The sequence below is a fragment of the Perognathus longimembris genome, chromosome 11 (assembly GCF_023159225.1).
Source record: "Perognathus longimembris pacificus isolate PPM17 chromosome 11, ASM2315922v1, whole genome shotgun sequence".
Classification (NCBI taxonomy): Eukaryota; Metazoa; Chordata; class Mammalia; order Rodentia; family Heteromyidae; genus Perognathus; species Perognathus longimembris.
This window is the reverse complement of record NC_063171.1, coordinates 67,611,920-67,624,420: the sequence shown is the minus strand read 5'-3', so window position 1 is coordinate 67,624,420 and position 12,501 is coordinate 67,611,920. Positions and strand designations below refer to the sequence as shown.

Below are 12,501 nucleotides of genomic sequence, written 5' to 3'. Positions count from 1 at the left end.
GGCCCGGGTGGCGGGCTCGCGGGGCCGGCCGCCGCTCCGGCGGTTACCGAGCTTGAGCGCCGCCCTCTCCAGCACTCGCAGCAGCTTCTCCCGGGAGCGGCCCGCCACGGCCCAGGGCAGGCGGAAGCCCCGCTCCGGGGCCGCCTGCTCCCGGGCCACCTCTTCGGTCACGAACTGGCCGGTGAAGCCAGAGGCGCCGAACACCACCAGCTGGAAAGGCCTCTTCTCCATCGCCATGACGAGTCCACAGCGAGCCGAGGCCCGGGGCGGGCTGAGTCCACCGCGCCTGCGCCTCAGGCGACCCGCGTACCGGGCGCAGCAACCGCCGCCGTCGTGGCCGCCGCCGCCGCCGCCGCCACCGCCGCCGCCGCCGCCGCGCCCCGCTCCCCTCGCTCGGCGCGCGCCGCCGCGCGGAGGCCACGCCCACGGCCACGCCCACGGCCACGCCCACCGCGCCGCGCGCTCCGAACGCGCCTGCGCCGGCGCCGGCTTCCGCGCCGCTGCGGGGCGCCGGGCCTCCCGCGGCCGGGCCTCCTCCGGGGCCGGCAGCTGCGGCCGGCCGCCCATGCCTCCGCCGGCGAGCCCGCCGCGCTCTGGCCGCCGCGCCGGCGGGGCTGCTCCGGACCCGGCGCGGGGGCGGCAGCCGGTTTTCCTCGCCCCGCCGGGGGTTGCGCAAGGGTGGATCGGGGGGCGCCCACGCCCGCCCGGGGGCCCGGGGAGGCCCGCCGGAGCCCTGCCCGCGCCCGCCCCGGGCCCTGGCTCGCCGTCTCTCGCGGGATGAGGGGCGTGGGTGCCCGGCTGGGGTCGGCGAGCAGTCGGGACCCCTGCAGGCGATCTGAAAGGCGGTGCGGAGGCGGCGGTCACCGGGGGTCACGGGGGCCCGGGGCGGCGGTCACCGGGGGTCGGGGCGGCGGTCGGGGCCCGGGGCGGCGGTCACGGGGGCCCGGGGCGGCGGTCACGGGGGGTCGGGGCGGCGGTCACCGGGGGCCGGGGCGGCGGTCACGGGGGGCCGGGGCGGCGGTCACGGGGGTTCGGGGCGGCGGTCGGGGGCCGGGGCGGCGGTCGGGGGCCGGGGCGGCGGTCGGGGGCCGGGGCGGCGGTCACCGGGGGCCGGGGAGGCCGGAGGGGCCGAGGCTCGCCTTCCACCACGCCGCGCCCCAGGTCCGGACGCCCGCCGCCCGCCGCCCGCTTTGCCCTGCGGGTTCCACCCTCACTTACTTTGACCCTCCCTCCCCAGCGGCGCCCCCCACCGGGAATGGGACCTTGCACCCTGTCGCCTCGTATATTGGAAACACTTAATTTTCTCTTTGATTCTTACAGGAGCCACCAGCTGCCTTGAGTCCCAGAGGTAATCTGAGCAGAGTTGGTAGTAGAGAGACGATGGAGCGCCGGGAAGTGGCGTTGAAGGCCTTTTGTACTTTGAGGTGGAAGGTTGGAGTTTAAGGCGATGTGTCTGGGTAGCAGATCGACCAGGGGTGGACCTGTGATGATTAATGCCGTTGGCCCACTTGATTGAGTTGAGGAGCACATAGGAGATTAGTACAGCACGGCAGTGGAGATGTGTGAGGATATTTCCAGAGAGGCTTAACCAAGGGGAACCTGGCCTGCGTGTGAGTGGTGCCATCCCATCAAGCCTGGGCCCACAGAACCCTTCTTCCCTGACCCTCTCTCCCTCTCTTCTCCCTAGCACCATGCCCAGGACTGAAACCTTTGAAACCTTGCTCTTGAACCTCAATCTCAGTCTTCCTGATTTCTTCCTCCAGTCATCTGCCACCGAACCCAGTTTATTAAATTAAAAAAATATATATATATAGGCAAGACAGCTCCTAAATATTTGTTTTGATTTTGCAACTTGATTGCTAGAATTATCTGCTGACCTCTAGTGTATAATATCAGGCCTCTCAATAGCGCAGAAGTTCATGACAGAAATTGCTTCACACACTGCTGCATTTCAGAACATGTCCAGCTCATTGAGAGTTGCACAATAGCACAACACAACACATTGCTAAGAGTGCTCAGTGGAAAGAGTTAAGTCCAGGCTGATGTGTAAGTGCTTTTTCTGTCGGTGCACCTACTGCCATCTTCCTCCCCTTCTAGATACCGATGTATATACATACATAAATGTAACGTGTGTGTGCATGCACACGTGTGTGTGCTGGTCCTGGGGCTTGAACTCGGGGCCTGGGTCATGTCTCTTGAGTTTCTGTGCTCAAGGCTAGCACTCTACCACCTGAACCACAGCTCCATTTTTGTTTTTTTTTTTTGGTTATTTGGTGATAAGACTCTTGCTTCGAACCATAATCCTTAGAGCCTAGCCTCCTAAGTAGCTAGAATTACAGTCATGAGCTACCAGCGCCAGCTTACTGTTTCTAAATTTGGTGGAGGCATCCAGTGGAGTAGTGGAGGCAGCTCATACTGGCCTGGGAGTGATAGCCGTTCCATTTCCAACAGCTGGTGAGCCAGTTGAACTCACCTTGGTAGAACATTCTGTCTTGGAGAGAATAGCACACCGTAGAAATGGGCAAGCACTACAAATGAGCTTTCTCTCCATTTTAACCTGATGGCTAAATACTTTTCAGCACACTACTAGTGGCATTATTAAAGTGGGAGGGCACTAGTAGCTCGTGCCTGTAATCCTAGTTACTCAGATCTGCAGGATCACAGTTTGAGGCCAGCTTGAGCAGAAAAGTCTACAAGACCCCATCTGCCAAATAAGCAGGAAAAAGCAGAACTGAAGATAGGTATCAAGTGGTAGAGCTCCATCCAAGCAAATAAGCCCAACAGTTAGGGAGCCCTGATTTCAAACTCCGGTATCAGCAGAGAAATGGGGGGGGGGGGTTGCGTGGGAGAGGGAGAAGGAGAAAGGGAAAGGAAGAGGGAAGAATCAGTCAAAAATTATACCCAAAAAAAGGAGAGTAAGCTTACATGAAGCTATTTAAAAATTTAAAAGCTAGAGCTAAATGTATAGTAAAGCTCAGTAGTAAGAGTGCTTGTCTAGTTAAAGAACTGGTTTCATAGAAAAAGGATCTATTCCTGGTGCTGTCAGATTCACAGTTGTGTAGGCAAGTTATTTAACCTGTAGTTTCTTGAGGTTAAAAAGATAACAGACTTGATGACAAATCCCTATTTTATAAAATCCTAAGAGCATACACATACTTAAGTAGCAATAATATTGTGAAATTAATGTTTGTCATCATCTAAGTGGTATCCTTCGGTCAGGCGATGACACCCTTAAGTAATACCAAGGAATCATAAATCATCTGTACTTATCTACTTATTTGTAAACTTAAAAGTAATGTCTGTGAAGCAAAACAATTTTTTCTTTCCTTTTATTTTTTGTTTCTGTTTTTTTGTTGTTGTTGTTTTGGCTGATCCTGGGACTTGAACTCAGGGCCTAGGCACTAGCCTTGAGCACAAAAGCTCAGCCCTCAGATCCCAGCCTCCTGATTAGCTAGGATTTACAGGTGTGAGCCACCAGTGCCTAAGACATAATTTTTAATGTAATCACCCTTTCAAGACGGTTTTATTCATAGTAACACGTCAGCTGACCACAAAAGCCGGCTTCCTGTGCACGCCCGCTCTGTGCTGTCCCCGTCTGGCAGGAATACCTCGAAGAACCTCAGTGCTCACCAGGACGCCTGGAGACCAGCTCTCATCCTGTGCGAGTGCTTTGCTGCTGTTCTCGCATTACTCATTCTTCTTTAAAAAAATTACTTTTTTATTTTTTTGATCATTTAATTTTATTTTATTTTTCCAGTCCTGGGGCTTGGACTCAGAGCCTGGGTACTGTCCCTGAGCTTCTTTTGCTCAAGGTTAGCGCTCTACCACGTGAGCCACGGCGCCCCTTCTGGTTTTTTCTGTGTATGTGGTATGGAGGAATCGAACCCATGCAAGGCAAGCACTCTTCCACTAAGCCACATTCCCAGACCTTTTTTGATAATTTTATTTGATTGTGATGCCCCCTCCCCAATGAGTATGGCATATCCCCCAAAATTAATGTCATGTGAACCCAAGTGCCTGCTGTGTGTTAGGAATTTGTGCTGGATGGTAGGGACTGAAGTTAGGCTATGACTAAAGCTTGCTTCCAGTCAACTTCGGAGTCTTGTGAAATCCTTGCCTGTTAGAGACTGCTAAACCACATCCCACTGACAGTTTCTTATAGAACAAGCTGGAACACATTCATTCTGTGTTTCCAATGGACTCATAGTCAGAAAGGCTCTTAAGCATCAATTATAGGCCAGTCATTCTTACAATTCTGGAAGTTCCACATGTAAAATAAAGGCTAGAGGGCATAAGTAACCCAATCCCAATGCCTAAGGATTTGAGCTGAGTGAGGACTTGGCCCGTCAGAGCCTTGGTACTTTTTACTATAGTGTCTTTCTCCCGGCGGGATTTTTCTTTTCCACAGTAGCTGTTTTCCAGAAAGCAAAAATTTCACACTGTGAGAGTGTCATGTTGACAGCTGTGGCAAGATTAGTACAAATCACGTTCGCACCTGGACTGAGTGTGAGGCGCGGCCGCGGCTGCCAGGATGGCGCTCCGGATCCCTGCCGAGTCCCGCAGCGCGGGCGGCCTTGCTGGTGTCCTCAGGTGCTAAGGTCCGGCGCCACCCGATCCGCCGTGGCAGATGGATGAGGACTGAGCAGGCGCCTCTGTGGCGTCTCTACCTGGTTGGTGGCCCCGGTGCCCCCTGCAGGGGGACAGCATCTCCTGGCCCGGGCAGGGGTTTGCAGCAGTTGTTGCTGTGCGTGAGGAGGCTTCAGGCTGGGGGCGGGAGTGGGGCACAGAGTCAGCTTTCACTTGGCCAGGGAGGCTCTGAGGGAGAAGGACCTGGCTATGTAGCTCACTAGAACATTCAGATAATACACCTGGGTAGATAGAAGGCCTGGCACGGGGGAGGCCCCGTGGGTAGCTGGGGGAGGCCTGGGCTGCCCCGCGCGCGGGGACCAGGGCTCTGAAGGGAGGAGGCCTCTGCCTGGCCCGGGAGGAGGAGTTTGAGGTCACCTGGAGGGAAAGGCTGAGAGTTTGCCAAGTTTGTGGAGCTAAGGGAAGGGAAGCCAGGGAGATGGGCCAGGTCACGGGCGCGGGAGTGAGCGCTCACACTGTGGGGTGTGCCTCCAGCCCACCTCTGATTGGCATTTCCTGTGTTTCTTTGCCCTTCCCTCCTCTTCTGAGAAGACTCTCCCTAGCTCCTTTGCCCCTTTAGTGATTGGCTTATTAGCATTGGGGGTGGGGGTTGATTTCTTGAGCTCCTTGCATATTTTGGCTATAATGCCTTAATAGGTTGAGAGTATTTTTTTTCCTGTAAACTAATGGAATATCAAAGTATCCATATTTTTATAACTAAGATTTGTTTTTCCTCGTCTTTGGTCTTGAACTCAGAGCCTGGGCACTGTCCCTGAGTTCAAAGGACAAAGCTAGTGCTCTACCACTTGAGCCACAGCACTACTTTCTGGCTTTTTCTGAATAGTTTATTGTACAGAAGAGTCTCATTGACTTTCCTGCCTAGGCTGGCTTCAAACTGTTATCCTCATATCTCAGCTTCCTGAGTAGCTAGGATTACAGGTGTAAGACATCGGTGCGTGGCTTGTAATTAAGAATTTTAAAACATTGTTGTGGGGCTGGGAATATGGCCTAGTAGTAGAGTGCTTGCCTAGCATGCACAAAGCCCTGGGTTCGATTCCTCAGCATTACATAAACAGAAAAGGCCTGAAGTGGCTTGCAGCTCAATGGGTAGAGTGCTAGCCTTGAACAAAAAGAAACCAAGGACTGTGCTCAGGCCTTGAGTCCAAGCCCCAGGACTGGCAAAAAAAAAAAAAAAATATATATATATATATATATATATATATATGAATGCAAAAACAGCAGACTTTATAAAAAAATTTTTCTTTTTGTTGGTTTATCTGTCTTTGGAAGGGTAAGGAAGACACAGGAATGGAGGGACAAAGGGTAAACAAATGCAGCAGTGGAGCTCACTAGACACTACGTTGAAAATGAACTGTACAACTTGTAGGTGGGGATGGGAGGGAAAAACGGAGAAAGTGAGGGAAGGGATGACATTGTCCCAAAAGAAATATACACTGGGGCTGGGGATTAGCTCAGCGGAAGAGCACTTGCCTGGCCGGTGCAAGGCTCTGAGTTTGGTCCTCAGCTCTGGAAAAGAATAAAGAAATGTCTTCTGACTTATGTAACTGTGACCCCTCTGTACATCATCTTTACAATAAAAAATTAACAAAACAAGATTTCCTCGTTCAGTTCCAGAGCATGTGAATCCGCTGGGCCCTAGGATGAGAGAGAGAGAGTTGCTCCTTTTTCCTCCCTCCCCCAGCGTATGAGGGCAGTAAGGCGTAAAGCAAAGGGACGGGTGCTGCGTGCTTGGTGGTGCTGCGTGCTTGGTGGTGCTGCGTGCTTGGTGGTGCTGCGTGCTTGGTGGTGCTGTGTGCTTGGTGTGCTGCGTGCTTGGTGGTGCTGTGTGCTTGGTGGTGCTGCGTGCTTGGTGGTGCTGCGCGCTCGGTGCTCGGCAGCGCTGATGGACGCAGGTCCCCGCTCGGCTCCCTGCAGCCAGGCCGGGGCTCCAGGCTCTGCTCAGACACGTGTCCACGTCTCCCCTGCTCTGAAGAAGGGAGGTTGGGTTTGAATGTTTTTGCTTTTCAAGGTGCAGTGGCTCATTTCTGTAATTCCAGCGCTCAGGAGTCTGAGAGTTCAAGGCTACCTGGGCTACATGGTGGAAGTGTCTCTGAAGAACACAAACTTTGCCGCAGTGGGTGGCGGCCCTCCCCGGGCCCCGGGGGTGGGGAGGAAGCGAGGGCTGCGGGCGGGCGTCCCTCTGGCATGGTGCCCCGTCCAATGCTGAGTTCTCGGGGGCACGGGGAGGGTGGGGGGGAGCCACCGCCCCAGAGCCTGCCCTGCCCTGCCCGCGTCTGCCACGGGCCGGCCCTCCGCGTGGACGTGGCCCCAGGCGGGGTCAGGGGTTCGCGTCCTCCCTCTGCTCCTGGCCCTCTGGGGGCCCCATTGGCATCTGCCAGTGTCTGCCGGCTCCGCTCCAGCCCTAGGCGGGCCCCGGGCGCTCGGGCTGGCAGTGCCCAGATCCTGGCATTGTCCCCATGGGTGTATTTTAATTAATGAGAATGGAGCTGGGCGCCATGGCTCGTGCCTGGAACCCCAGCTCCTCAGGAGGCGGAGACGGGCGGATCCAGCAGCAGAGCAGATGTTTCTGGAAGGGACTTTTCAGGTGAGAGGAACCTTTAAGTCCCAGGACTGTGAGTGTAGCAGAGGCCCTCCCCACGGAGGACGAGTCCCGCCCCCACGCAGCCCCCGCTTTCTCCCAGCATTCCTTTCCCTGGCCTGCCCTGCCGTCTCCCTCCCTGTCTCTCACGCGTACACCTGCACGCCCACGTGCGCTGCAGGCTCTGTTTCTCAGTCTGACAGCACTGGTTCTGCTTGCCTGAAGTGTGTGTGAGTCAATTGATTGCTTAGAGCATCCCCACGCTCCAGTTGCCCACAGCTTGGTGCTGGGGCGTATAAAGGTCACTGTTGTGTTAGGTGTGAGCGCTCTACTGTCCTCTCCGGAAGACACGCGGCTGGCTCGGGGAAGATGAGCAGAGTTTTGCACGGGTGGGTGAGCCGCCCTCCAGGCCCGCACCTCAGTAGAGCTTGCGGGCTCAGTAACTGAACAGGCGCGGCCTGAGAGCAGACACGGCCCTTCTCTGGAATATGTGCTGCTGCTTACTGGCGCCTGCCAGCTGTGTCTGAGAACCTTCTGTACCAGAACCACGTCGGCGCTCTGTTGAAACACAGATGGCCCCCGGGTTTCTGCGTCGGTGGGGCTGGGTGGGGGCTGGGGATGGGCACTTCTACCAGTGTCCAGGTCAGGCTGACGCTCTGGCCACCTTTGGACACGTGGTATTGTTGGTGACTATAGACATCATTCTCAGAACCCTCGCCTCTATTATTTCAATGTGGTGATTGTCCGCTGGTCATCTAGGTACCTGCACCAAGGGGGGGCACACCCCTGCTCCTCCATTCCACCCCCTCTTACATCACAAGGGGATCTGGACTACCAGAAGACCACTGTTGGGCGTCACCTCCTTCATAAACTCTGCTCTGCTTCTCCCCCCCACCCCGTGCTTTGTGACTTAATAAAATGCCCACCCCCAGGCTTCTACGATTGGGTCACACGTTTCTTTCTGGGCATAATCTATCTCTTGATGCCTGTGACCTTTGAAGTCAAAGTTTAACCTCTTTTCATCCCCAGCCATCTCCTGCCATTCCAGCATCCACACCAGGTCCAAATCTGGGCTGCAGAAGAAAGCTACTTAGTGTTTCTTCAACAGCCAGTCCACGTGGTTCCTCGTTATGCCCTATGCGAAGCGGCCATGAAGCTCGCTGAGGATCATGTGATCATTTTCGTGTTTCCTGGGAAACGGTGTGGAGTACCCAGGGTGTGCCAAGGCATGTTCTCGTCCATCCGAGCATGCTGAAGCGGCCGAATAGTTAGTGATTGGGGATTTGGCAAATGGGGGGGGGGGGGGGACTTGGTGTCACAGGGAAATGACCTGGGCCAGGGGCACAGTGTGCCCCGAGGCTAGGCGCCTGGATACTGGGTGCCCGGACAAGAGATCAGGGAAGAGCGCCCTGCTAAGGTCACGCCCGAGGGGAAGGCAGAGCCAGTGGCTGGGAGGCAGGGCCTTCTTGTCATTTGAGAAACTGCAAGTTGGCCTGGTAGCAGGGAGCAAGGCAAGCCAGGGGGAAGTCGGGGGAGGGGGGGAACCTTGGGAGAGAGTTTACATGTTAAGAAAACTATCTTGCTGGGTGCGGATGGCGCTGGCCTGTCATCCTAGCTACTCAGGATGGAGGTTCAAAGCCAGCCTGGGTCGGAAAGTCTGTGAGATTCTTTTTTTTTTTTGGCCAATCCTGGGCCTTGATCTCAGGGCCTGAGCACTGTCCCTGGCTTCCTTTTGCTCAAGGCTAGCACTCTGCCACTTGAGCCACAGCGCCCCTTCTGGCCATTTTCTGTATATGTGGTGCTGGGGAATCGAACCCAGGGCTTCATGTATACGAGGCGAGCGCTCTTGCCACTAGGCCACATTCCCAGCCCCACATCTATGATTCTTGATTCACCAGTTGTAAACATTTTGCCCCTTTTTTCTCCATCTCCATACACATTGTGTGTGTGTGTGTGTGTGTGTGTGTGTGTGAGATGTGAGAGGAGAGGGAGGGAGGGAGGGAGGGAGGGAGGGAGAGAGGAGGCACACAAGGCACCTAGAAGAGGCCCTGCTAGCACTGGAAAATGCCGGCAGGAGACCGGCAGGAGGAGGAGGCGAGCGGGCGGGGAGCACTGCCGGCCCCCGGGACTCCCTCGCCCCCTAGGGGAGGAGCGGGGTGCCGGGGAACGGAAGGGGGCGGGCACCACCAGCGGCCTCTGCCTCCCCAGCTCCGTCACCCCCTGCAGGGCTTGGGGTCGCCCGCCCGCGAGGCGAAGGCACAGGACTGTGGGGGCCGCAGCCCCCAGGATCCGCGGAAGCCCGGCTGGGCCACGGAACGAGGTCGCCAAGTGACCCTTCAGAGTGGCAAGACGGCCCCGGAAAGACACCCCCCAGGGGAGGGAGCCACCCCCACTGCCAGGGAGAACCGAGGCACAGGCAGGTGGGTTACGAGGGCCACGCCTTCTTTTAAAATAAGTTGGTTATGTGGGCGCACACACAAGAAAAGGCGGCATTACTGGTTTACCTGCTTCCTGGTTTGGCGGCACCATAGCTGCTGATGGTGCCATGGAAACCAGCAGAGGCGGCCGCAGCGTCAGGGGAGGCCCTGGAGTTATTGGGGATCTGGGCCTTCTTAAAAATGGAACTTATCAGGGCTGGGGATAGGGCCTCGTGTCAAGAGCGCTTGCCTCGTGTACATGAAGCCCCGGGTTCGATTCCCCAGCACCACATATACAGAAAATGGCCAGAAGTGGCGCTGTGGCTCAAGTGGCAGAGTGCTAGCCTTGAGCAAAAAGCCAGGGACAGTGCTCAGGCCCTGAGTTCAAGGCCCAGGACTGGCACACACACACACCCCACAAACTAAAATGGAACTTTTCTTAAACCCGGATAAACACGCACTGGCATTCTTCCTCAAACTTTTGCTGTGCTTCCAATTTTTGTTCTGTCTCTCTTTTCTGCTGAATCTAGTAATGCATCAAGACTTGGTTCTGGTGGCATCCATGGAAAATCCTAACCCTAGCCAGGCGCAGGTGGTTCACACCTGTAATATGGTTTGAAGCCAGACTGGGTAAGAAAGCCTGTGAGACTCAGCTCCAATTAACCATCCGAAAACCGGAAGTTGTGCTGTGGCTCCAAGGACTAGCCTAGAGCAAAAGAAGCTCAAAAGCAGAACCCAGACCCAGGGTTCAAGCCCCAAGCCTGAAAAAATGCAAATAAAAATAAGAAACAAAAACAGAAAAAGCCTAACCCTAGGGCTCTGTGCAGCTGCTGGAGGCCGACGCCTAAGTCACCCAAGAGAAGGGGAAACCCCCAATGAAATGAGAAAGGAAGAAAACCAACCAAACAGGAGGGGTGTTCGCCAGCTTCTATGGGTAGAAAGGGGTGACCCGACCTGCCGGCCCACGCGGAGCCAGCTTTGGAGTTGGGGCCTAGCGGGAGGTGAATGTCCCTCGAAGGGACCCCGCTTCCTCTGCCTGTCTCTTTGGCTCAGGTCCAGGGCACCGTGGTAAGGGGGTCAGGAACGGGAGGGAGGCAGGGGAGCCCTTCTCTCAAGGCGACCGTTCGCAGGCATCTTACAGCGCGAGCGAGCTGCCCGGCTGGGGTTGGAAGATGACCCGGGCATCTCACCCCCTCTGTCTCTCTGTCCCGCACCTCTTGGAACCAGGTGGGTTCTGCCCGCATCAGCTCCCAGCCTTTGCCTGCACCTGGCCCAACCGCCCTAAGAGCGTGAGGCTGGACAGAGGGAGGGGCGGGGTGGTCGGCGCAGCCATCCCCTGGGCGGAGTGCGAGGACCCCAGCTGGCAGGAGGTGCATGCGGCATTCGTCCAAGGAGTCATGCGGGAGTCGTACAGTGAGCGCATCAGCATGAGTTTCCCAGGGATCTTGCCTCAGTGTGTACACCCCCTAAAAGCCCTTCTTGTGAGGCAAGAGCTGCGGTCCCCAAAGCCGGGGTCCGGAAGCTGCTGCGGAGGGGAGGGTGGCCACGGGTGCTGTCTGCTCCCGCAGCTGCGGCGAGCCACGGAAGGGCCACAGGGCCGGGCCCCTGCGCAGGCCCCGCGGGCTCCCATGCTGTTGAAACGGACGGACTCCAGTGCGCACACACTCGTCGGATGTGTGGTGTCCACAGTCCCATTACTGGTGTTTGTCTGTCCACTGTTGCTTTTTCCTCTGACAGATCCAAGATGCACTGGGCACATGCAGGCAGTCATGACACAGATGGTGTCCTACATTAGGACTTCCCTTTCCTTCCCAGACAGCCCATTCCATGCCCGTTCAGTGTCACGCCACACACCAAGGCTGTGCTCTGCAGGGACAAGCCCCCGTCCCCGCCCCCTGCCCTCTTGTCAACTTATCATTTGGCAGAAGGGAAGAGAGCAGTGAATGCACTTGCTTATGAGGAATGATTCTTTGTGCTGAAGCGCTCCCCTCCCCCCACAAAAACTTGAGGGCAGAGGGCTCCTCTGGAGGACAGGTGGGCCTGAATGACAGTGATGGGACAGATGTGCCTCGGTTTTGTTTTTTTGTTTTTGGCCAGTCCTGGGGCTTGGACTCAGGGCCTGAGCACTGTCCCTGGCTTCTTTTTGCTCAAGGCTAGCACTCTGCCACTTGAGCCACAGCACCACTTCTGGCTTTTCTGTGTATGTGGTGCTGAGGAATGGAACCCAGGGCTTCATGCATGCTAGGCGAGCACTGTACCGCTGAGCCACCTCCCAGCCCATAAAATGGATTTTGGAGTTATAAAAACTGAGTTCAAGAGAAATGTGTTTACTGATCCAAGCATTAAAGGAATAAATGCTAAAACATTATAAATATTGCACACAACAGTATGCAAATATAGGTTGATTTCAAATGAGCCCAAAGAACTGAAGAGAGTTATATAAAGGCCAGGTGAGCAGTAAGATAAAAATTCAGCGTTGTCTTTGCGGTGGGCATACAGATCCTAAGGCTGGCACCAGGAAAGCAGATAAGAGCTGAATTCTTGATGTTTTTCCTCCTCTGCTTTCCCTCCCCTCCCCTTTAGCCCCTTCTTCATTTCTGCTACCTTTAGCCTACCCTCTGCCACTCCAGGAAGAGCCCGCGCCCGCCCTCCCGCCCTCCCGCCCTCCCGCCCCATGCTTCCACAAGTCCCCACTGCTGACCCCCAGCTTGAGGACATTAGCTTGCCAGGGAGGGTGAGTTGGAATGGATTCCTGCTGGGACGGCAGGTGGCGGGGTGGGCTTAGGACCAGACCACTACTGAAAGCGTGATGCTGTTGCTTTAACTCTCAGGTTACAAATAAAGCCTCTGAGACGCTTG

The 12,501-nt window shown here is 55.9% G+C and overlaps 1 protein-coding gene across 1 annotated transcript in view; it reads right to left on the bottom strand.

The window, feature by feature from the left end:
- Positions 1-359, bottom strand: part of Sccpdh (saccharopine dehydrogenase (putative)) — a 31,988-nt gene extending 31,629 nt beyond the window's left edge. Inside the window, exon 1 of the mRNA XM_048357518.1 lies at positions 48-359. Within this exon, the coding sequence (XP_048213475.1) occupies positions 48-237 (190 nt within the window). The 5' untranslated portion in view covers positions 238-359. The remainder of the gene's footprint in view (positions 1-47) is intronic.
- Positions 360-12,501: the final 12,142 nt, after the last annotated feature.